Source organism: Hydra vulgaris, chromosome 11, assembly GCF_038396675.1.
Source record: "Hydra vulgaris chromosome 11, alternate assembly HydraT2T_AEP".
NCBI classification, from domain to species: domain Eukaryota; kingdom Metazoa; phylum Cnidaria; class Hydrozoa; order Anthoathecata; family Hydridae; genus Hydra; species Hydra vulgaris.
This window is the reverse complement of record NC_088930.1, coordinates 47,070,001-47,095,363: the sequence shown is the minus strand read 5'-3', so window position 1 is coordinate 47,095,363 and position 25,363 is coordinate 47,070,001. Positions and strand designations below refer to the sequence as shown.

Here is a 25,363-nt window from a genome sequence, read left to right as displayed (position 1 = left end):
ATCAAACTATTTATTTAAAAAATTTTTTTGTTTATTTGTTTTTATAAAAATTTAAAAAGTATTTTTTATTATTATTCAATAGTCTTTGAAAATGATTATTATCTTTATAAATCACTTTTTTATTTTGTATCTCTTCATCAATATGTTCAATTACGTAAAATAAATTTTATCGGTAAACAGATTTTCATTAACATAAAAAATTATAAGTCATATTCGTATTTATTTTTATATTTTATTATTTGATTTTCTTTTTCTTTTTAAGTTGTAATTTATTTGGTTTTAGCAGTTTTTTCATCGAGTTTTCTAAAATATCATCAATGAAAAATCAGCATGACGTTTACGAAGGTTTTAACATCACTGAAGAACCAGCACGATCCTTTGGAATAATTTTTTATGTATTTGGAAATCGTTTGTGATTTATTTCTTAATTGAATTCACATTATTGAACTATAGATTTTCAATATTCTTTAATCAAGATTTTTTCTGCAAAAAATATTAAGAAGGAAAGAAAAAGAAAAAGAAAAAAATTATAGTAAAGATAAAATAAAACAGAAAATGGGTTGCGCCGTGTCATGTAGGAACAATCACGAACTAATAACGAAAGAAAACTATCCCGATAAAAAGAGAAAAACTAGTTCGGAGAAAAACGAACTTTGTTCGGCAGAAAACGTTCTTACTCCTGTACAAATAAAAAACGAAGTTCGATACTTTAAGTTTCCATTGTCCAAAAAAGAAGTTGAAGCATTAAAGAATTCATGGGATCACGTAAAATCTAGATGGTTTGAACTATTAAAAGTAGTCTTTCGAAGGTAAACCTTTTTTACTTGTTTTTTTATTTTATTTCTATACGAGTGATTTCATTTTCAAATTGAAACAAACTCTTCCTGTTTTAAATGAAAACAAAAATTTATGTGTTTTAAATGAAAACATTTTGTTTTCATTTACAGCACATAAAAACATGCTTTCTCTGCTAAAATCCCAACCCAATTGGTGATTTGATAAATATTTTCGTTCGATAGACAAGAACTTTGTAAACTGTTGACGGCAACTTTGTAAACAAATTGACGGCATTTTATATCAATTAAACAAACCTCAAGATCAACTGCTTTGGCGCAAAGTTCGAAAAATTTTTTCAATATTTTAGTAAGTGTCTCATCAATCCCTAATACTTTGCTTAATTTTTTTGGGTCAAAAAAACCCTTTTTTGCAAACGATTTTGGTTGCAAATATTTCAAACTGCGAGAAAATTAGTTCTGAGATTCCAGTTTCTTCTAAACGTTAATTGCATGATGAATTTCTTTTTATTATTATAAATGAAATTGTAAATAAGATACTCTTGGATAATTGTAAAACGTTTTTGCAGTCAGTGTGCTTTCGTCAATACAACAAGATTGCGTTAAAAAACTTTTAATTGCTTATAGTCCGTTAAATATTTGCGCCTCATTTTCAAAGTTCTTTTGTATGATTTTGCGCATAAAACTCCACTGTGAATCAATCGCTGACTTCAAAGTGATTAATTTGTGAATCATGTAATTAAAATACATTTATTAACTTTTTTATAAGATCGATATCTTATTTTGATTTTTATTGATTTCGATTGAGCTCAACGATTAATCTTTTTTTACTCATAAAAAATTAATTTTTTTGTGGTCATCCTATATTAGTGGAATTTAATTTTTTTGTGATCATTCAAGTTTAACAGAAATTTGTGACAGTTCTAATGAATAAATTTAGTTTAAAATTTTACCAACCTCATTTAGACTTGTGATCATTATTGTTCCGCAAATTAATGCAGTTATAATTTGGCAAAAAAATTATAACTGCCTTTAATCTAACCAGCGCAAACTTTAAATTGAAATTTCTCGCCAAATGACGCAACTAGATTCTTATTTCTTTAAAAATACATTCAAAAAGATATGGTTCATACTAGAGTTGTTAACCGGAATGTTTCGTACAATTCCGGAAAAATAAAATTCTTTCGGAAGGATATTGAGAATAAGGAATTTTCTTTTTTCGTACCGAATTTTACGAAACAAAAAAAACCGCCGATGTTCATTTCGCAAATGCTTCTTACGAAATGTTGTCTTCCGCAAGTTGAATTACGAAACAAAACTATTTTGCAACATACGAAAATAGGGCTTACGGAAGTCGCACTTGCGAAATGAGCTATTTCGCTAAACGACGTTTCGGAGTCTATAACAAAATTTTGTTGGCCAAACTGATATAATTGTAAAAATTAAATTTTTTATATACCAAAATGTTTATAATAAAATTTTATTTTCAGTATTGGAACATATGAACATTTTAAGGTTTTATTTTTTGAAATAATGATAAAAAACCAAATTTCTTTCGAAACGAAACTCTTTCGCACTGAAACTTGCGAAACAACTTCATTACGGAAAAACACTTACGAAACGCGGCATATTAAAAATATTTAAATACGTTTTATGAATCAAATACGTATGATTAGCTAGGTAACTAAAATACTAATTATTATAATAATTATTGATATGTTTCAGTTAGTAAATTTTTATAAATAAACCTAGACTTTCATAAGATATACTAAAAATGTCTTTCAATGAACAAGAGTTATATAGTGAACATAACTTGAACAACATAAACTTTCCCATTTTGAGGGAAAAAAGAAAATTTAGAGCATGTAAGTCATTTGTTTGGGATCATGTAGATTTGCCTCAAATAGTAAATCGGAAAAAAAAAAAGGGTCGTTATCGAACTAATTTTTAATGTAAACTTGTCGTTAGCTTAACTCAAAGGCAGTTTTTCTCCTGTTCTTTTCTTTATATTCATTACTTACCCGAAGTTGTGAGAGAGCAGTTAATTAGCCCCTGAGTCAGTAAGTTAATGGAAAAAAAGAAACGGTTTTATACGAATAAAATTGCGTGATTGGGAAACAATGCTGTCGTTAAAATCAAAAAAAGATATAGGTCATGTAGTCAATTCTAAAAAATAACTACTCCATAAAGTACGTACGCTTTAAATTTGATCCTCCCCTCCCCCGCAATTTTCAACATCCCAACGTTATTGGAACTATACAACCGCTGAAAGTTTTAAAGCTCTGGCTATTTTGGAGAGCAGTAAATATTTAGTTGCAAGATTTTGCAGCAAAAAAGCGGGTACGTAAAATACAACCCTTTCCCGAGTCTTTGCCCCGGGAAAAAATTTAAACATAGAAGCTCACCAGGATTATACAAGCGCTGAAAGTTTTAGAGCTGTAGATAGTCTAAAAATTAGTGATAAATTGACATAAAATGTAATGGAACCAAATATTTTACTAAGTTTTTATGTATAAGAATATAAATAGTAAACCTCCATTTCTGAAAAGCCAAAGACAATAAACAACCGAATGTCGGAAGTGAACCAAAGTCGGTACTTGATAAATATTAATGCATGTAAACACTGGTATAGGGACATGTTGCGGAGGAAGCGTTGTCCTTTCCCTCAAAACTAACTTAAAGTTTCAGTTTTTTCTATTTAAATTTTAGCTGCGTAACTTTCTTAACCTTTCTAGGTCACTGTATATATATATATATATATATATATATATATATATATATATATATATATATATATATATATATATATATATATATATATATATATATATATATATATATATATATATATATAACCCTTAGATGTTGTCCGAAAGTTTTTTCCATATTTTGTTGACAAAAAGTAAAAATTAAAATGCAAGACCGGAATTTTTTTTTTTTAATAATGATAGACTGCCTGCCCCAACCAAACCCTCAGTCGATGTAGCAGCACTCCCTTGCGGGTCAGGCTATTTGTCAGTCGATGTAGCAGCACTCCCTTGCGAGTCAGGCTATTTGTCAGTCGATGTAGCAGCACTCCCTTGCGAGTCAGGCTATAAGATAGTCGATGTAGCAACACTCCGCGCATGATTTACAGTAAAAAAAATAAAAATAAAAACATTTTATTAAAAAAAATAAAAATAAAAACATTTTATTAAAAAAAATAAAAATAAAAACATTGTTTATATTGTTAAAAACATTCAAAATGTTATAAAAACATTCAGAATGTTTTTAAAAACATTCTGGTCAATTAAATTAGCGTTTTTGTGGTTTTTTTAAAAAACGATTAATTTGTAATTAAATTAATGGTTTTTACTTTCGTCCAACACGGAAATGTTGGACGAAAGTCAAAAGTAATTAAAAGTGACGTATGTGTTGGCGTAAGAATCACTTTTTTCCTTCCGCTCTTCCTAAAGCCAACAAACTATAGAACTATATATATATATATATATATATATATATATATATATATATATATATATATATATATATATATATATATATATGTATATATATATATATATACAAGTATATATATATATATATGTATATATATATATATATATATATATATATATATATATATATATATATATATATATTATATATATATATATATATATATATATATTGTCCTTTCCGTCAAACTAACTCAAATTTCAGTTTTTTTTATTTAGATTGGAGTTGCGTTAGGCCCCCCTTATATTCTGTTTCAGAAACTCCTTCCCCCTCCCCCTCCCTCCCCCACCTTCGTCCTAACTTTCTTAATCTTTCAAGATCACTGTATATATATATATATATATATATATATATATATATATATATATATATATATATATATATATATATATATATATATATATATATATATGTATATACACACTAAAAAATAAAGGTAGAAATTTTTAGTTAAGGTAGGATATGAGATATACCCTTAATAAGGTATAATTTTTTACCTTATAAGGTAGAAAATTATACCTTTAAGTTAGAAAATTGTATGACAAATAATTGTTTTTAATATAATTTTCTACCCTAAAAGGTAGAAAATTATACCTTACTAAAGGTATATCACATATCCTACCCTAAGGTAGAAATTTCTACTTTTTTTTTTAGTGTGTGTGTATATATATATATATATATATATATATATATATATATATATATATATATATATATATATATATATATATATATATATATATATATATATATATGTATGTATAGATATATATATATAGATATATAGATATATATGTAAAAACTATTGAAGAATCATTTAACAACATTATTTTATTTAAATAATAAATAATATTTTTTTGTATAACAGTTTCATGAATACTTTCGAGTTTATTCCGTATGCGCACATTCCGAAACGCTCCTTCGTAAGGAACTGTTTCGCAAATATTCTTTCGAAATGATTTGTTTCGCAAGTTTCTTTTCGTAAAGAGCTAATACGGAATAATTAATATTTATTTTTTTCGTATAACGCATTACGGAAGGTGAATTTGCGAAAGAACAACTTCCGCAATAACAACTTGAAATACGGAAGATAAAAATGCGAAATTTTAGTAAGTTTTTGTTTACGGCGAACAACCCTAGTTCATACCATGTGATACCATCTTTTTAAACCGAATTTTAACTTACATGAACGACAAAAGTTTAAAAAACGGCAAGATTTTTTTGTGAGCGGATTAAAAATTTTATATTTATATGTTACTAAGTTCATGAATTTGAAACTTTTAACATAAAAATTTAATGGTAGAAAAAAAAAATTATTCAGATACCCTTACACGAGAAAACAGAAGCAATTAAAAAGAAATCTTTAATCTTATAGAGCATTTTTGGCTTTTTTAGCCCATCTTTGAGGCTACCGTCACCAGAGCAAATATGTTTTAGTTTTGTCTTAATCTATGAGATTAGATTTATCTTACCGAAGAAGGATTTGAAATTAGTTTTCAAAATTTTTTGTGCACCAAAATTAAAGTACATAGTTAAACAGATTGTGTAGATTATGTTTACGAGAGTGAAGTCGGTCGGTATTGTTCGATAAAGAAATTTGTAGAGCTGTAAAAGAGATATGTAAAAAAGGTTGTAAAAGAGATATGTAAAAAAGGTTGTAAAAGAGATATGTAAAAAAGTTTTGTAAGAAAACTTGATTTTGATCCATAACACTAAATAAATGAAAATCACTTTGGTATGTTTTTTAAAAGAAAATAACTATATTTATGCAGTTTTCTATATTGATTACTATTTTTTGATGTGTTTAGATAAAAAAAAAAACTAAAATTTTGATCAAAATTCACAATTTTAATGCAAAAATATAACAATTTAATGACAAAGTGACAAATTATGGTAAATTTACGTTTTACAGCTTACAAAACATGTTATTAAAAAAATGGCTGATAAAAAAAAACTTTTTGTTGGATATCCATTATTTTTTTTTACTGCCGCAACTCTACGAGGCATTGAGTCCACTAAATTGCCCAAATCTTCAGTGCTGATCACGTGAAACCAGGACTTGATTATGTCATCTATTAATTGTCACTGTTCCCAGGTTTTTCTTTCCTTACAAGTTATTTCAGTCGAGACCACAGGTTTTCTATCAGATTCAGGTCCAGACTGCTTCCACGCCACTTCAAAACGTTTATCTTTTTGGCTTTAAACCAATTTTTGACAGTTTTTGCGGTGTGGCATGTAGCACTGTCCTGCTGGAACACACAGGTTTTGCCCTCAAACAAATCATTAATCGATGGGAGTAATTTGGCTTCTAATATGTTTTCTTGGTATTTTTTAGCGTTTAAAATACCATCCACAATGTGGATACTACCCACAGCATCTCTGGTCATGCATTCCCACACTATTACACTTATGGGATTCTTCGTTGTAACCAATGTGCACTCAGGTAAAAGATCTTCACCGGGCCTTCTTCTCACATAATTGATTCCATCACATCCAAAAATGGAAATCTTGTTTTCATCTTTCCAAATAACTCTTGCCCAGTCTTCCTTTGTCCTCTCCTTGTGTTCTTTTGCCCAAATCGAACGATTCTTTCGTTGTTTTTTGTTTAAATATGGTTTTTTTCTGGGTCTACTTGCTTTTAAACCATTTTCAAAAAGCCTTCGGAGAATTGTTCTTGAAACTAACCGAAACTCCGGCGGACTCTAAATCATTTTTAATTTCAGCTGAAGTTGCTCTTCGGTTCTTAAGTGCAAGCCTCATTATCATCCTGTCATCGTTGGCAGTTGTCTTCTTAATTTTTCCATTTTTTGGCATATTTTTGAAGGTATTGGTTGCCTTAAACCTTTCGTACACCTTCCTCTCTCCAAATTTTGTTGCTCCATTTCCCAGCTTTTTGGCGATTTCCAAGAAATATTAACCTTTTCCACCTAATGTAACAGCTTTGCATCGCTTTGTAGGTGACCAATATCCTTTCGCCATTGTTAATAAAAGTACAATTTTATAAAACACTTCAAAAGTATTGTCGGCTTTTCACCAGCAGTTGTTGAAACTCAACTAAATTACTACAAAACAATGATCTTGTATTTATAGCTTAAAAGATTTATGGATAAAAATGTTAATTAATAACGTAATTAACTATTAGTCATCACAATAAATAGACTAATTTTCACAAAAGCACAAAAATAATGAGACATTCACCTTTTACTAGAGAAACCCATTAGCAGAGCAATGACTCATTTTTGACACCAATTAACAATAATAATTCATAATTATGTTGAAAATTGATATAAACGAATAAAATTTGCGGTTTCCTATAAGCCAAATAATAGATGACGTGGTTTAAATATAAAAATAAGCAATTAAATCCACCAAATGCATTATATGTCAACTTTTCTAAGAAAAATGGTAAAAATTACATGCATCCATTCCTATGGCCACTAGTGTATATATATATATATATATATATATATATATATATATATATATAAATATATATATATATATATATATATATATATAGATCTATAGTTTGTTGGCTTTGGGAAGAGCGGAAGGAAAAAAGTGATTCTTACGCCAACATATACGTCACTTTTAATTACTTTTAACTTTCGTCCAACATTTCCGTGTTGGACGAAAGTAAAAACCATTAATTTAATTACAAATTAATCGTTTTTTAAAAAAACCACAAAAACGCAAATTTAATTGACCAGAATGTTTTAAAAACATTGTGAATGTTTTTAACAATATAAACAATGTTTTTATTTAATTTTTTTTAATAAAATGTTTTTATTTTTATTTTTTTTACTGAAAATCATGCGCGGAGTGTTGCTACATCGACTATCTTATAGCCTGACTCGCAAGGGAGTGCTGCTACATCGACTGACAAATAGCCTGACTCGCAAGGGAGTGCTGCTACATCGACTGACAAATAGCCTGACTCGCAAGGGAGTGCTGCTACATCGACTGACAAATAGCCTGACCCGCAAGGGAGTGCTGCTACATCGACTGAGGGTTTGGTTAGGGCAGGCAGTCTATCATTATTAAAAAAAAAAATTCCGGTCTTGCATTTTAATTTTTACTTTTTGTCAACAAAATATCGAAAAAACTTTCGGACAACATCTAAGGGTTGTATATATATATATATATATATACAGTGGCGGCGTTAGGGTAGGGCCTAGTTGGGCGATGGCCCAGGGCGTCGAATATAAAGGGGCGAAACTAATTGGTTATTTTACCCTTTGCCTTTTTTTTGAATGGGGTTAAATTGAGCTAGGAGCGCCGTAGAAATCTCGCCCAGGGCGCTGGTAGTGCTAAAACCGGCACTGTATATATATATATATATATATATATATATATATATATATATATATATATATATATATATATATATATATATATATATATATATATATATATATATATATATATATATATATATATATATATATATATATATATATATATATATATATATATATATATATACATAAAAAAAAAAGAGTTTTTGTCCTAAAAATTGACAAAGAAAAAATTAATTTCTGTGGATGCGCAACTATGAGTAATTCAGTTTTTCGCCGTTTTCTTGAAATCCGAGTGAATACTCGGACTTTAAGAAAACGGCGAATCTCTGCGTTTTGCAAAGGGACTCCTAAAATGATGATGAACAGCTGAATCGATGAATGATGAACAGATGGATGGTGGATTATAAACAGATGGCTGGGTCCATTAATTTTACTTTATTAAAGTTTGAGTCGACGAGTTGGCGTACAATTAACAAATTTAAACGATTAGATAATAAAGGTTATCAAAAACGTTGCTTATAAACAATGCTTCGATTCTTTTTTCCTTTTTTAATTTTTTTATAACAGTTTATATTAAAAATTATTTGTTTGTTGACTAAAAAAAACTTCGTAAATTGATTAATAATGGATTTCTCCATCCAAATTTAAAATGGACTATAATAATGGATTTTTAAATTTTAGAAAGATAAATACTTTTAAATAAACATAAGCTTCGTTTTATTGTAAAAGATCTGTAGTAGATTATTCCCACCGCCTGAATTATTTCATCCCCCTAAGAAAAACTCAAAACGAGAATGCGCTTTAAGGAAATAACTGTTAGAAGTGTACCTAGGACGCCCGTAATTAGCATATACATAAACAGCAAGTATTTCTTGTTGTTTATGTATATTTCTTGAAGAAATTATGCGCGAAGGTGTAATTATATTTATTTAGTTTGTTTTTGAATAATATTCACTTATTTATGTTTTTGAATCAATGTTTCAAATTTGCATAAGTTCAAAAATGTTATACTTTTTAGAGTGTAGAGTTTTTTAACTTTAAATATTTCATATTAAAGCGATGCATTGATCATGATTAGATTTGTAATCATTACTAGAGTGGTTTATAGCAACTTTATCAGTACCTATTCTTGTTTACTTGTGTTGATAGCAGTTGTATAACCATGTAGTATCTGTCTGCCTACATTATTGCATCCCTCCTTTTACATCACTGTACATGCATACCTCAGCCCCTTTAAATCCCTAAACATACATCTGAATTATTACCTCCCCCTTGTAAATCATTGTACACGTGTCACTGTGATATTGATATTGAGTGATATTGATAGCAATTGTATAACCTTGTAATATCTGTCTGTCTGAACTATTATCTCCCCCCTTTTAAATCATTAAACATGCATCTGAATTCTTACCCCCTTCTGTATATTACTGTATATGTGTTGGTGTGATATTGATATCGAGTGATATTGGTAGCAATTGTATAATTGTGTACTTTCTGGCTGTCTGAATTATTACCTCTGTAAATCACTGCACATATCTTGTATAGTATACAATTTATTATCTATACAAGCAGAAATAATTTAGAAAAGCTGATAAAAAAATATATCTCAATATCATACTAGTGATTGTTTAGAGTATGGTTAGGGTAGATGTAAATGATAAAGTTGTTATAAATCACTCTAATAATGATTAAGCCTCGTTAATTCATAACTGTAATATTAAATATTTAAAGTCATAAAACAATACACTTTTAAGAGCGTATGGATTTACGCAAAAAAAATTGAAACAATGATTCAAAAACAGAAATTTTTAAAGCATTACGAATCGGTAATATTTAGAATTTTTTTTTAAATTATTGAGTTAGAACATCATAACAATCCATGTAAATATAATTGGACCTCTACGCATTATTTCTCTAATTACGGACGTGCTAGGTACACTTCTAATAGTTATTCCCTGAAAGCGCATTCTCGTTTTGGATTTTTCATAGGGGGATGGAATAATTCAAGCGGTGGGAATAATCTACTACAGATCTCGCAGAAAACTTTGCAGAAGGTCACGCAGAAAAATTTTGCGGAATTTTGTGCAACATTGCCAATTTTGATGTAGAATTATTGTTTATATTAGATCAACATGGAATTTTATGATTGCACAAAATTTTTTTTCATATTTCAAAAGAATATTCAATGGCTCGTTATATTTATTTCAGTTGGCACCGAGTATTTTGCTTCAAGTTTTCCGCAAATTATTAGAAAGAGACTATGTTGTTAAGAGACTAAGCACCTAATTTTATTGGTATAAAAAAGCCTAGTTACTAATTGATTGCTTTTTTCATTTACAAGAGTAATTTAAACATTTCCAACAAGTTTTTCGAAAAAAGGGTTTTGATTTTGTTTTATTGCATTTAGAAGAAAAACATGTTTTCAAAACATCCACTAAAAAAACACCTAACATCGTTATTTATTACTAATTTATTACCAACATAATATTGTTGGTAATAAATTATTAATATATTAATAATAATGTTGCAATATTGTTTACAGTAATATAGTAAGTATTATTGTAACTATTGTATAACATAATAATTAGTAATATTGTAAGTAGTATCGTTGCCAGTTATTAAGATCATTATAAGTTTCTGCATAAAAACTTTATTTTTCCAGCTGTTATTCTTTTAAATGTTTGATTCTCTTTTGCTTTTGCTACATTAATTTTTTTTCTTGAATAAAAATGCCAGGTAAATGAAACGTTGTTAAGCGATTAATTTGCAGATAACTCCAATAACAATTTCTCTTATCATATAAAAGATAAGGAAGGTAAACATTGGTGTTAAATTAACTAATTTTTTTTCTGTAATGAGGGTTAAGTTTATGCAAACTTATAAAAATTAAGTGTATTGAGTTAATTCTTTATGATTATTATTATTTTTATTATTTTTAACTAAAGTAATGGGAATCAAAGTCGATTCCAACCACATTCCTGATAATGCAGAACTCCGTGCAGCGGGTTTTTTTTTCAATACTTGTGTTTCGGAGTATTAAGGCTGAGAAAAGGTTGCCACAATTTACTACAGTTAACCCAAATTACAGTAACGTTGCCTGGGGTAACATTAATCACACTAAACTCCAAAAAATTTATAGCAAACAGAAACATGCTTGCAGGTGGGGATGAAAATTTCGCGGAAATTTTTGATTAGGAAAATTTTCCGAAAAATTTTCGGAACTTTTGGAAATTTTCAAAAGAAGATAAATTTTTATATAACTAATTGGTCAAATTTAATGTCTAAAGGTAGTTATCAATTATGTTGTCAATTATGGTCAATTTAAAGGTAAAATACAGTGAAGCAGATTATAAGGTTTTTAGAACGCCTCTCTTTGAAAAATACAAAAAAAAATTGTAACTATAAGTAGCAACTACAATGTTTTCAAAATTTTTAAAACTATTTTATCCTGTTACTTGTTAAGAATATTGACGTTCAGTGCCGTAGCAAGTTTTTTTTAAACTAAACATAATTTGCACCCTCATGCGTAAAGGGTGAGGGGCTCTTTTCAATGTCTATTAAATTGACCTAGAAGTTATTGAAAACTGTAAAATTGTATTTAAAAAGACTTAATTAGAATTTACAGTATTTTACAATGTTTTCTTGATTTAACGACGTTATTGATTAATAGAAGGCAGAAAGTAAAGAACCATTTTGCTAAATTTGAACTATTTAAAAATATAGTTAGCAATAAAAATAAAGAACTAATGATTTCGAGGTCATAAATTCTACTTCTATCGGTAAGTGAGCTCTCTGAGATATACTTTTAAGATTTGAGTGTCACTCACCACAACCTTGCTAGGGTACTTTTAATGTTATAAATCAACAAATAAAAAGATAATGTTATACGTATTTTAATACTGCCAAGTGGACGATTTTTGTGTAAAAACTTTTTTTTTACATAAAAATCTTTTTTTAAATTTTATGTGCAGCCTTTACACAAAAAAATCTTTTTTTCTTCAAAACACTCTAAAAAAATAATACACAATAAAATTTGTTAATCTAAAAAAGAATTTATATTTTGTCTTTAGTGAATGAATTATATCGTAGTTGAATGTAGAAAAAGCTAGAAATATGTTATACGTAAGCTCATAAGCCAGCGTATCGAGGAAAGCATCTACTTTGCGTTGTTTCACAAAAGTAGTATACGTAAAAGAAAATATATACGTAAAATAAAACAACTTAAGCGTTTTATTGCTTTTCAACAAACGCGTGATTCATAGATATATAAGTATGATTTATAAAAATTTGATAAAAAAATGTATATTTTTTGCTTATGGGTCTTTATTATTTTATTTTATATTATTAGCTTAGAGGTTTAAATATTATTAAGGTTAATATTCATTAAGTAATATCATTAATGTCCTCCAGTAATATTTTAACCTTACGTTTCCATAATCCATCTTAAATTAGGTTTTTATCAAATTCAATTTTGAAAAATGTTTTTTCTTTTAAATTGCATTATTTTTAATAAAGAATAATAAAATTTTTTGTGAATCGATAACTTTCAAGATTATTTTTGATAGCTATCGATTCACAACAGCATCTTTTGAAAAATAAAATGAGACTCTTTTGTCTCATTTTATTTTTCAAAACATGCTGCTTTAAGATTGTTAACAAAAATTTATTTTATTGCTGAAGTTTTGTATGTATTTTTATTGTTTTATTTATCACTTATAAAGTATGTAAATTTTAAACGTTTAAAAGCACCAATGTAACGGGGCTCGGTGGTATGATAGTTTGTCTTCTGCTGACTCAGGAGTTTCTATTATTGTAATTTTTTTGTTGTATTTTTTTGAATGAAAAAAAAAAAAGAAAAAGAGTGATCTTGTTGAATATAGTGGCCTCATTTATTCAAAAATATAGTGGCCTCATTTATTCAATAATAATAATAAATATAGTGGCCTCATTTATTCAAAAATGCAGTGGCCTCTTTGATTTTGGTTAAAAGAATATATACAAATTTTAAAAAGAAATAAAGAAAATAGATCTTTTTTTTTGTTTCCTTTTTTATATAGATTTTTATTGAGTTTATTCAAAAATAAAGAAAAACAGATTAAAGTGTGTTTTGATATTCCTTTAGAGTAGAGAATAAATAAGAAATGGGAAAGCCTTTCAATCTTAGAGCAAAACTAACCAGCAAGACAAGAAACAACGTTTCAAAAGATATTAAAGCAGTTAAGCAGTTAAAAGAAGTGTTGATTTAACAAGAAACATTGGATTGATAAACTTATATTTCAAGCAATTTAATAAAATTTCCACTAATCAAAAGTCGCTGAGCACTTAACAAACAGCTTGGCGGTGTCATTGAAACAAATGACTTGAAGGTGTCATTGAAACAAACATTTTGGTGGTGTCATTGAAACAAATAACTTGGTGGTTAAAAAGAATTAAAGTCAATTTTTTCATTGAAACAAATAATTTGGTGGTGTCATTGAAATAAATGTCTTGGTGGTGTCATTGAAACAATTAGCTTGGTGGTGTCATTGAAACTGAAAAAGAAAAGAATATTGTTCAATTTTTAACAAAATTGATATAAATTTGTTATTCCGTGATATAAGGAACAAGAACAGGTAATATGTACACGTGATTGAGACAAAAATATTTATTATCAAAGCCCTAGCTGTAAAAAATAAAAACTATTTTTATGAGGTTACTTTTTTCTTATGACTTACTTGTTTCTTTTATGACTGTTACATCAACAAATATACAATTACAATTTTAATAATTTTTTTAGATGTCTCCAATATTTAAATAAGTTGTAGTTAAAAAGGACAATGTTGAATATTTTAGAAATAAAAAAATAAGTTAACAGAAACCTCCTTGAACGTCACAAAGCTTTCATCATATGCACAACAAGAACTTAAAAAAAGAAACAAGTTTTGGAAGTGTCGGGGTTCAAAAAAAAAAAAGAAAATCACGAAAAACAGACAAGGCACTATTTCTATAAATCGTGCTTTTAACTACACAAAGTAATAGTACATGTACTCATCTTAATAAATTAAGCTAAAGAATTTATAAAAAGTACTTTTTTCAGTTATTTATTTTAATTAAAAACTGATGTATGGCAGGGTAATATTAACACCAGCAGTGTTAATAATTATAATAAATCCCTCCCACGTTTGTGAACTATTGAGTTTAAAATAATTCGAATGGTGTGTTATATGCTATGTGCCAGATTTTATTTTAGAAAAATGGTATAAGTGCTCACGTGGTACAAAAGAAAGCAATTAAACGAATTACAAACTTATTTATTTTTTATTTTAAACTGATAATGGCAGTTATAACCACAGTATTCTTCTAAGTTTTCATCAAATGCTTTATCGCCATTTTGACAAGAACAATATCAAACAGCCTGTTATTGACTTGGCTGATGGTCATTTTTCAAGATTTGACAGCAATGTATTGATATTTTTAAGAAACCGAAAAAATTGGACTTTTCATCACTCCAAATGACAGAACTGACGTCACTCAGCTCTTGATCAAAATAATAACATTCTTCAGAATTATATTCTGAGCACAGAAGTGAAAAACCTACCCTTTAATCTTCGTTTATGACAATCAACAAGAAAGGTTTTAAAAATAAACTTGCAGAATGATAACTAGAGTGGAAATCAAAAGAAATAACCATAAATGCAATCAACAAAGTTGCATCTTCCACTTGCAAAGTTGCAAGTGGAAGATGCAACAAAGTTGCATCCCAAGTGGAAGACTCATTGTTGAGAAGATAGTTTTATGCAAGTCGAGTTATGAGTTAAAAAAAGTACCAAAATCAACAACAATAATCGCTATTTAATATTTGAATTATATATTTATATTTTTTTTTATTTAACACTTTTTTGTCATTGCGAACATATTTTTGAAATGAAACGTAAAAAGAAAAGAAATCCAGGCAATGACAGCAAGTTGAGGCTTTTTTTAATGTAAAAAAGTATGTGGCAAAAAATGTTTTTATTAAAATCTACATGCAGTAAAGCATCATGCCAATGTGAATATAAGATTAAAGATTTTTCTGATTTCTTCAAGGCCGCTACCTAGCATTCTGTAGCTCTTGATTTAGAATTGGTTTGAATTTTCATATTCTTTGTTTTCTGTATATGTTTTTTTAGCTTTATAAGAAAATTGTTTGCTGATGTTATTCAACAAAAATATTAAGTAACTACTGTAACTTATTATATAGTTTTTTTTTAAACCTCAAAGTGCAAGTTAATACCCAAAATTCTACGTGTTATTAAAGTCAATTTTGAGAAAGTTGAAATTATTATGAACAAATATTTTATCAAACCTGTTTTTAGAGTTTCAAAGTAACACATTTGTTACCAAGTAATATGTTTGTTTCCAAAGTAACATGTTTGTTTCCAATGCAACATGATTGGTATTGTTTTACAAACTTATTTTCAGAAGGACAACTTTTAAAACTCGAAGTTATAAAAAAAAAGTTCGTTTAAAACTCTTTTGAACTTTTAGTTATTTGAATCTTTGAAAAAGATTTTACATTTAAGATTTGAGCGTATAACTTCATTCATTCTTTTTAATTAACAGAACTAACTTTTTAAAAGCAAACTAGATAAACTGTAAAATTTATAATTATAACTGGGTAATATATTTTTGCTAGTTATTGATCGAAATAGAAAATATGCCTAAACCGATCTCAACCAAAACTTTGGGTTTTATTAAATAAAATCTTGTAAACACTACTAAGTTGATTTAAGTTTTTGTATAAAGTAAAAGTTGAAAGAAATTAAAGTTATTTGAAAGGTGTTTTGTTAATAGTATGTTTCTTTCATAAGCTAATATATTAACCAATATAATATAATAACCAATTTATTCTAATATTTTTTATACCAATATTTTATATCAATTTATACTTATATTTTAAACTATTGCAATATAATAACTAATTTATACTTATATTTATAAATATCAATTTAAGTAAATATATTAACCATTATAATATAATAATCAATGTATTAATATAATAACCAGTTTATCAATAAGTATCTGGTTGTTAAAAAAAACTTTAGATGTTGATGGAAGTTCAAAAGCGCCTTTCTCATTTTAATAAAAGTTTGTTTGACTTTACCGCTTGAATAGTTTCTTAATTATTTCATAAATAAAGATAGAAGACAATTAAAAATTTAGATCAACTCGCTGTTTTTTGGTTAGTCTAGAATTTAAGCTTTAATTTATCGTTGCTTGAGATTGCGAAATTTGTCATTGCTCGGACAGTCATGTTTTTTATTTCTTTTTTCTTGTTAAAAAAACTCTAGTATTAGAATTTTTGGAAACTTGTTTAGGTTTATTAAGAAATAGTAGTGAAGAATCGAGTTGAGTCATGGTTATTTTTTTTACTGATTTAGAGCCATCAAGGGAACGAAAAAAAGGGGTTTTTTGTTAATTAAAACACCCAGCTGGTTTATAAACACATCCTCATGCATTAAGGCTAATTTAGCGTTATTTATGCTGATGTGTGACGCTTTTCAAATTTAAAGCATGACAAAGAAAACCTTCTTTGTTCCCAGACTTTTTAAATAAAGCGAACTGTCATCCCAAATCAACCGTGATGAAAGCTGAATCATGCATTAATTGCTTTTTCCCACTTAACAGCTATTTTAAGCAGTTTTATCGTCTTGCATGTAGGGTTTATTATACTTATGTAGAATTTGTCTCAAGCAATTTCAGAAGTCGAAGCAATCAATGCATGTTTTTATAAAAATAAGTTTCTTTAGCAAAATGGAAAAGTAGATTGAAGCATTTCTGCTCCTAGCTGCTTCGACGTTGAAAATAGGTATTTTTCTGTTTTTGTTTCCTTTTGAAATGGAATCTTCTTTTTCAAGAACTTTTGAGAATTTTAGCATAGGGGAAGTAAGACTGGTTTTGGATAAGAGAGGATGGTAAGTTTTGAGGATAGACAAAAGATGCCTGATAGTTTGGTTGTTAAAATAATAGGATTCACGTGATGTACCAAAGGTGACTAATGGAAATTGTAAAATTCTTCTAAACCCAACCTTTTTGATATTTTTTTCTATTTTAGATTTATAATCCTAAAGTAAGAATCTTAAAAAAAAACTTATTCTTATTCAAACTAAGCTTTATTATTGTTCAAGATCAAACAAATTTAAAAAAATCATTAAACTTTTAAAACTGATTTGTTTTTTAAAACGAAGTGTTTTAATCAGAATCGCAAAGTTTAGAAAGTAATGCACACTAGGGTGACACTGCGTCTATTTCTTTTCTTTACCCCTCGGTGATATTAAAACTGTTTTGAAATAGTATTAGTACTAATTAACACTAATTAGTGCTAGATTGAGAATTTTGATTTTTTTTAAGTTACACATTCTTCGTTCATCGTCATTGCCAAAATTATTTTGAAAAGTAATGCATTAATTTATGTTTAATTCAAGATTTTTATTCAATCAATTGAAAATCATTACTAAAGATAAATACTATTCTGTAATGATGTGATATAAACTTAATGACTCGTATTCAAATTAAATTTAACTTGAAAAAAAAATTCAACATTATATAATTGCTAGCATATCGACACAAAGATGCATTTTTTTTTTAAATAAGGCGAAATCGATTAGATATCTGAACGACATTTGTAGAAGACCCCTTTATATTCTTGAATCTCCCATTTCGTACTTCAGAATCAACTTTCAACTGATGGTTTACTTAAGAAATTTAATTAGTAATAAATGAAAAAAATTCAAAAAAATTTAGGATTATTTTTTCTTTTTTATGGGACCAGATTTAAAAGAAAGGATCAAGGTATTATCAGGAAAATAGAATTGTGTCTCTTTAAAATGTGGTTAGAGTTATAACTTTAAAAGCAAGAGACCAGGGTTTGGGCATATAATGTCACAACAGTAAGGAAGGAAGCGTGAAATTCCTAGTTGAATGCTTTTCCACGACAAGACAACCTTCTTGAATTGTATACCAAAAAAATAAGGACTTCAAAAAACAAAAGTTGGTTGAAGAATTTCTATTTATTATGAAGACCCAACCTTAAAGAGCTAATAATATGCCAAGATAAGCAAAGATTTGTAATGATACGCAAAGAGACAAAATGAGTAATGAGGAGGATTTAGTATTTTTGAAGATATATAAGTGAACGCATAATTTAGCAACTGGAAGTATTTCTTTTGTTTTCGTTCCAAGATTGAACATAGACAATTTGTATCATTTCATGAGTGAGGACACTCATGAAATGATACAAATAAGATTAAATTGATATCTGCATCAAGTAATTTTTATCATAAAAAAACTAAATAAATATTTTTGTATAATACGTAACATTTTAGAATAAATTTTTAATGCATTTTTTGTTTTCATTTTTTGTTAGTATTATTGTAAATCCTTTAAATGTGACATTTATGGTCAATACAAGTTATAAATCTATTGACGATAAATTTTAGCATAATGCAAAAACAACTTTAAATAAAAAACAAACAATAGTGTACAACTGATACTTTATACCAAAACTAAAAAAAAGAAAAAAAATCTTGTCCGTCACTTTAATAGATAACTAGTTTCACATTTACATAAAAAATTTACATAAAAAGTTGAACAATCAATTTTAAAAGATAGATTTGCTGTGTTTGTTAAGAAATCTGAATTTCAACACAAAATCAATCTAATCAACAAAAAAAGCATCTAATCAAGCATTAGTAATTCAAAATCTATTACCAATCTAGTACTCTATTGACAAGAGTACTTCAGAAACATTTATGTGGCTATTATGCCGGCACTACAGAAAGAAGATATAAAAAAATAGACTGATGACTGGATATGAGACCGAGTAAAGCTCCTTGCACAAACTTTCAGAAGCAATTGGTGAAGTTTGTCTCGTTTGGTTTACTTGTTATGTTTGATTTTACTTTTACTTTTGATGTTTGATAAGAATACTCTTATGATTCTGGAATTTATCAGCTTTACTTGGAGGCGAAGACCTGTTATAAATATGAAATATGCTCTTGAAATTGATTTTTCTCCGATAAACCAATGTATAAACCTCACTCTTAAAAATTTAAAAACCTTATTTCTGGTATCTTTTGCCTAAAGCAGTAGTTATAGCTCTTCTCATGGCTATTCATGGATGAATAGATTGTCATGAATCAATATTCATCTATGATAAGCTATGAGAAGAGCCATGATATATTGACATATGGCAATACTGTATTTCAAGGACCATGAACTATTGTTATATGGCAATAGTTCAAGGCCTTTGAAATTCAGTTATTATCTAGCATTTTGAAGGCGGACGTTGGAGGACAAATTTTTCTAACATTAGTTAAACTAATATACCGTTTATTAATTCTGTGTTTTTTTTAAATTATTTTGGGTTTTGTAAATAAAACATAGACGTTAAAGGTTTGCCAGAATAAAGAAGATTTAGGATTAACAGACGATACAGGAAGTTTATGTTTTTATCAAACGCCTCAGTGTTAGAAATTATTGTGCTGAACTATACAAATATTTTGTATTATTTAAATTTGAATATACATTGTTTTAATAAACAACGAATATTTAAATTTAAAATACAATATTTATTTCAAATTTTTTTTGTTTTGATTTTCTCAAACATCCAGCAACGTTTCGTTTTTGATTTTCAAAGTGTGAAGAGTTCAAAACATTTGTATAATTTAACACAATAGTTTGTAATCTTATGCACGGTTTGATTATTTGAGGTTTTGGCATAAAGTATATAAAATCGACAAATGCGGTAGTGGTGTAATGGTAAAGCGCTCGTTTCATACGCGAGAGGTTTCGAGTTCAACCCCCACAACGTCCCTGGTAGTACCGCGCTTAACTTGTTTTTGAAAAAAACTGAAAAAAAAGATTTATTCATAACTTTTAAAATGTACCAAAAGTACATTTTAAATTCAAAAGTACAAATTAAATTTAAAAATTGTGTGGAATACCGTAAACTCGGTTTCAGTTTAAACGAAAATTTGATGGAATCTAAAACCGAAAATTTCTAATTTCTAGTTAATATATGTCTTTATATAGTTAAAATGCCTTTAAGTTAATATGTCTATAGATTTGAATAGCGCGTTTAAAAATACGTTTTGAGTACAGTAGACTTTCATTTATCGAACTTTTATTAGAAACTTTTGCTTTTCACAGCAGTTCTTTTTCCTCGTGGCTTTTCTTTAACAAACTGTAAATCTCATGTAAATATTGCTCAGATATTTAAACTCGCAGTTCCAAATTTCGTTTATTCAAAACAGAATTTTAATAACATAATTTAAAAACCTAGAAAAAATTTTTATTTAATGTAATCTTTTGTTATTGTACATAGAAATGACTTACTCATCTCATCCCCAATATCTTTTTTCTCCAGCAACCATTAAATTCTTTATAATTTTATGAATAACACAGGAATAATTGATAATTTTATGAAATAGATCACTTTAAAGTGGATTCAGTTGTTCAAAACTTCGATTACTCAAAGTAAATTCTTATTACTACTAGTTATCTATGTTATGAATATTAAAGTTGAAAGTATGAATAACCGAGACAATAATACTGTCCTTATCAAAAAAGTCTTGGCAATGCGTGTCCAAAATAAAGTTCTGTAAAAATACCAACAACCAACGAATGACCATTAAATTAACAAAACCATAAAAAACTTGATCTATAGTTTCTTAAAAGTAAAAATATAAAAAGATGAAAAAAGCAATTCTTCCAAGCAGTCAAAAGAAGCTGAATTTTATTACTTCTTTCTATTAAATTTTAACAACTTGGTATTATTAACTTGGTCTGTTACCTATTTACCTGGAGAAAAATAAAACAAAACTCTCTTTCTTGCAAAAAGAATCGACTTTAAATAACAAAAGTATAACAAATGAAATGTTGAGTGTTTGAAATCTGTTTAGCTAATTCCCTCTATTGCAGTAAACATTGTGCAGCTATTTTAATACTTTGATGCATTTTCACAAAAAAATCAAACTTTATTATAGATAATACAAAAAAAATAAGGAACGAACTCAACTAAGCACTAACCAAACTTAAACATAACTAGTGATGTGGTTAAGTTGACCTTACTGGGAATTTAGTTACCTATGTTAGGAATAGTAAATCCTTATTATATTTAATAGCATCTTCTACTGAGACATTAAAAAAAAAGAAGTTCTCTCTAACCATCTCCCTATACCTCTACTATCTCCTTAAATAAAAGAAGTTCTCTCTAACCATCTCCCTCTACTTTTTGTACTTTCAAAAATATTTGAACTTGTAAATAAATTATCCACTCCATTTGACTAAAGTGAATTAGTACTTAGAGTATTCACCTATTTCTTTTATGGCGTTTCAGGCCTGACAATAAGATTGTACAACCCCATTCAAAAAATTTTCTTTAAAATAATCAAAACAAAATTAAAAAAATCATCGCACAAGTTGAAATAAGTATGCTAATGTTTTTCTAAATATGAATTCTTAATTTCCCAACTTTTGCCTCACTTCCATAAAAGTTATGCTAAAGTGGGTATGATTTAAAACAAGATATCTTTATTCCTATATTTATTATTATAGTTTACATATATAATATAACTATATATATATATATATTATAGTTATATATATATATTATAATTATATACATATATATATATATATATATATATATATTATAATTATATATATATGTTATAATTATATATATATTATAATTATATATATATATATATATATATATATATATATATATATATATATATAAAAATTTATTCTTATATATCATTAAGTTCTAAAGTTTATATTATGTTCCTAGAAGATGTGAAGAGTTTACGTAATTTTAAAATCTTTCTTTTTACTCATTTAAAAAACCATCTTAACAAAAATTTCACATTCAATTTATACTTTACAAATTACCTCAAATATGCTCATAAAAAAAACCGCTAATACTATATTATATTTTTGCAAGGAAACTACGTCAGTCAAAACCACCGTACATAATTTCTCCCACGCAATTCAATTACACTCCTCCTTGATCCTCAGGGATCACAGTCGGAAGAGCAACAATCTTCAGAGTATTGACGGGGTATCCGTTGTTCTTGATTACTCCCCCTTTGGGGCATTTCGGTTTCCCGGGCCTCATCGCCAGTCTCCAGATAATTCGTGTCCTCGCTTGCCGACGTGGCCTCTATGTTTTCGCCGCAACTTGTGCTATTATTCCCAACCTCTATTTCTATATCTGTCAAATTGTTTATTCTAGTTTTCTGCGTTCCGCTTCTCGGTCTGATGTGTTTTACGTGGTGTGGGTCCCGTCTACATTGACCACTTGTTCCGACACATCCCGAGTAATGGTACCTGGACGCCATTTTGTCACACATCGTGCCTCAAGTAGCTTCAGCCACACACTCTTGCCAACTCGTAAGTTTTCAGGCACATTCATTGATAGCTCATCCTTTTCGTCTAATCTTTTAATCTTTTCGGTATAGGCGTGCAGTTTACTCATTGGATTTGCTCCCTCTTTTTCAATTGAGACACTGTACCAATAAACAGCCTCCGATATGGAAATATTTGATCGCTTTGCCACTCTTTTAACAGTTCGGTGGTTTCTTTCAATGATGCTGTTCCCCGAAGAATAGTAAGCGGCTCTAAGCTACCAATGCATCCCCCAACTTTTAAAAAATTTTCTAGTCTCCACTTTTAAATGCAGTGTCATTGTCCATCAATATTTCTTCTGGTGCTCCCCTTTCGCAAAATATGGACTGCAACTGCCGAATTACTGCGATGCTTCCCTAATAAGTCGGCCAAATTGTCCTTCGACGATATTAAATTTACCTTGACATCCAAATTATTGTCGTCAACCAACTCCCGGAACAAGTTCACTCATTGCTGTATCAGTAGTTCAGCTGACGCTTTTGATCTCAGTCTGGACTTTTCGGTTACAGCATCAGAAATCCAGTGAAAAACCGTAACAGAGTCTGTGAACAACTGGAGCTTATTGAGCTTCCAAGCCAAAGCCATCTTAACACTGCGTAGTATGGCGTTCAGCTCTGCAATGTTTATGTTAACTTTAGATCTGTTTTTGCCCAGCCATACTGCATCTTCAACAGTGACTCTTTCAATTTGGACAAGAGCTCCTAATGCCAACGAGCTAGCATCAACCCATACTTTACCCTAATCACCAACGTATTCCATGTTAACCACATTCTCATCAACAAAAAAAGCATCTAAGCATGCCGATGTCCCTTTTTTCACTTTTTTATCTTGTTCAACAATGGCGCTCACTACTGATTTCATGATTATCGGTGCCACATTAAGTCTAAAAACAAGTCGTGTCAGACAATACCGTTTGCTCTTAAAAATTACCGTTTGATACGGCCATAGTGTCTCATCCGCTTTCAGCTAGAGATACGCTTTTCGCAAGTCGATAATTGCTGCGTTGTTACCCATTTGTCTTCACTGCCTCAACTTCTCAGCACAGACGTCCGAATCTCTTGCGAATGCCTCAATGAACCTATTGGTTTCTCTCCAGTCTAGCACCAACGAAACTTTGTTTGTATTGCGTTGAACCACTGCCATTAGTGGCAGCTAGCCCTTTTGGCGGTCCCATCGTATGTTCCTCATATTGCTTCATCCACTCCCGTAATTTGTTCTAATACTCTAGCTTAACGTCTTCCGGAACCGCGTAACGAGCAAGTGTATTCGCAGATAAATTCGGATCGTCTCCTTTTTTCCATATCCATTTAACTGTCCAGTCCACTCCATCGAACACTGCTTCGTGGTCCCGTTTCTTGATTTCAAGTCGTGTTTTTTCTTCGTTTTTCGCCATTCCACAAACATTTCCCTTAAACCTTGCTTTATCTGATGGAAGAATGGAAAGCTCTCATAGCAAACGTATTGAACTCATTCCAGGCATTACATCTGCTCCAAACGGTCAGAAACTTGCCATTAGAACCCGATCCCGTGCGATGACATTGCCAACCTCAAGCGAAACCATTGCCGTTCCAACACATCTTTGAACTTCGCCTCCGAATGTTATAACCTTTACATCACTCAATCGCTCCAGTTCGTCGTTCGAAACCAATTTTTGAAATACAATCGTCGTTGAACATCCAGTATTGACAATAGCTCTTGCGTTTTTACCATCTACCTTGATTTGGATGACCACAAGTGCACTTAATCTAAGGGTATTCGAGAGCGAGCTAGCGCATATCGATAGCTCTCCTCCTCGTTTTCCTACTACTTCGTACATTTTGCCGCCACGTGTCCCATCTCTTCACATTTGAAAATCGAACATTCCTCTTAAAGGCTGTGCAATTCTTCTCGATGTGATTTAACTCTCGACAGTTATAGCATACTATAGACTCAGGTGACTTCGTTCTCACAATGTTGCGGCGGGTCGTGGAAGCGGTTATATTCAACTCATTCGCGCTCTTTCGATTTAAAGCGGGCCTTACTTTTGACAACATCACGTTGATTGTCACTTTCGCAGCCCTAAATCTTAAAGAAACTGCTTCCAGCAATCCAACAACAAACCCCAGTTGCACCGCCTTGTCTAGCAACTTCGCAAGACACGACAAACGTTTCAGATCCACCAAATAGATGTCCACTCGTTCCTCATCGCTCATCTTTCGCTTTGTAAACAATTCATGTTCTGTGTAGGCATCCAAAGAAAAGGCTTGCTGCAAGACACCCTCAATTTTATTTGCATCTTTCTTGTCTTCTTTTCCCAAGCCATTGTAGACTGCGTAAGCATCACTTTGCAACAAAACAGGA

The 25,363-nt window shown here is 29.1% G+C and overlaps 1 protein-coding gene across 1 annotated transcript in view; it reads left to right on the top strand.

Moving 5' to 3' along the window:
• Window positions 1–227: 227 nt before the first annotated feature.
• The window catches only part of LOC105851027 (uncharacterized), a 29,568-nt gene continuing 4,432 nt past the window's right edge, over window positions 228–25,363 (top strand). Inside the window, exon 1 of the mRNA XM_065808997.1 lies at window positions 228–809. Within this exon, the coding sequence (XP_065665069.1) occupies window positions 556–809 (254 nt within the window). The 5' untranslated portion in view covers window positions 228–555. The remainder of the gene's footprint in view (window positions 810–25,363) is intronic.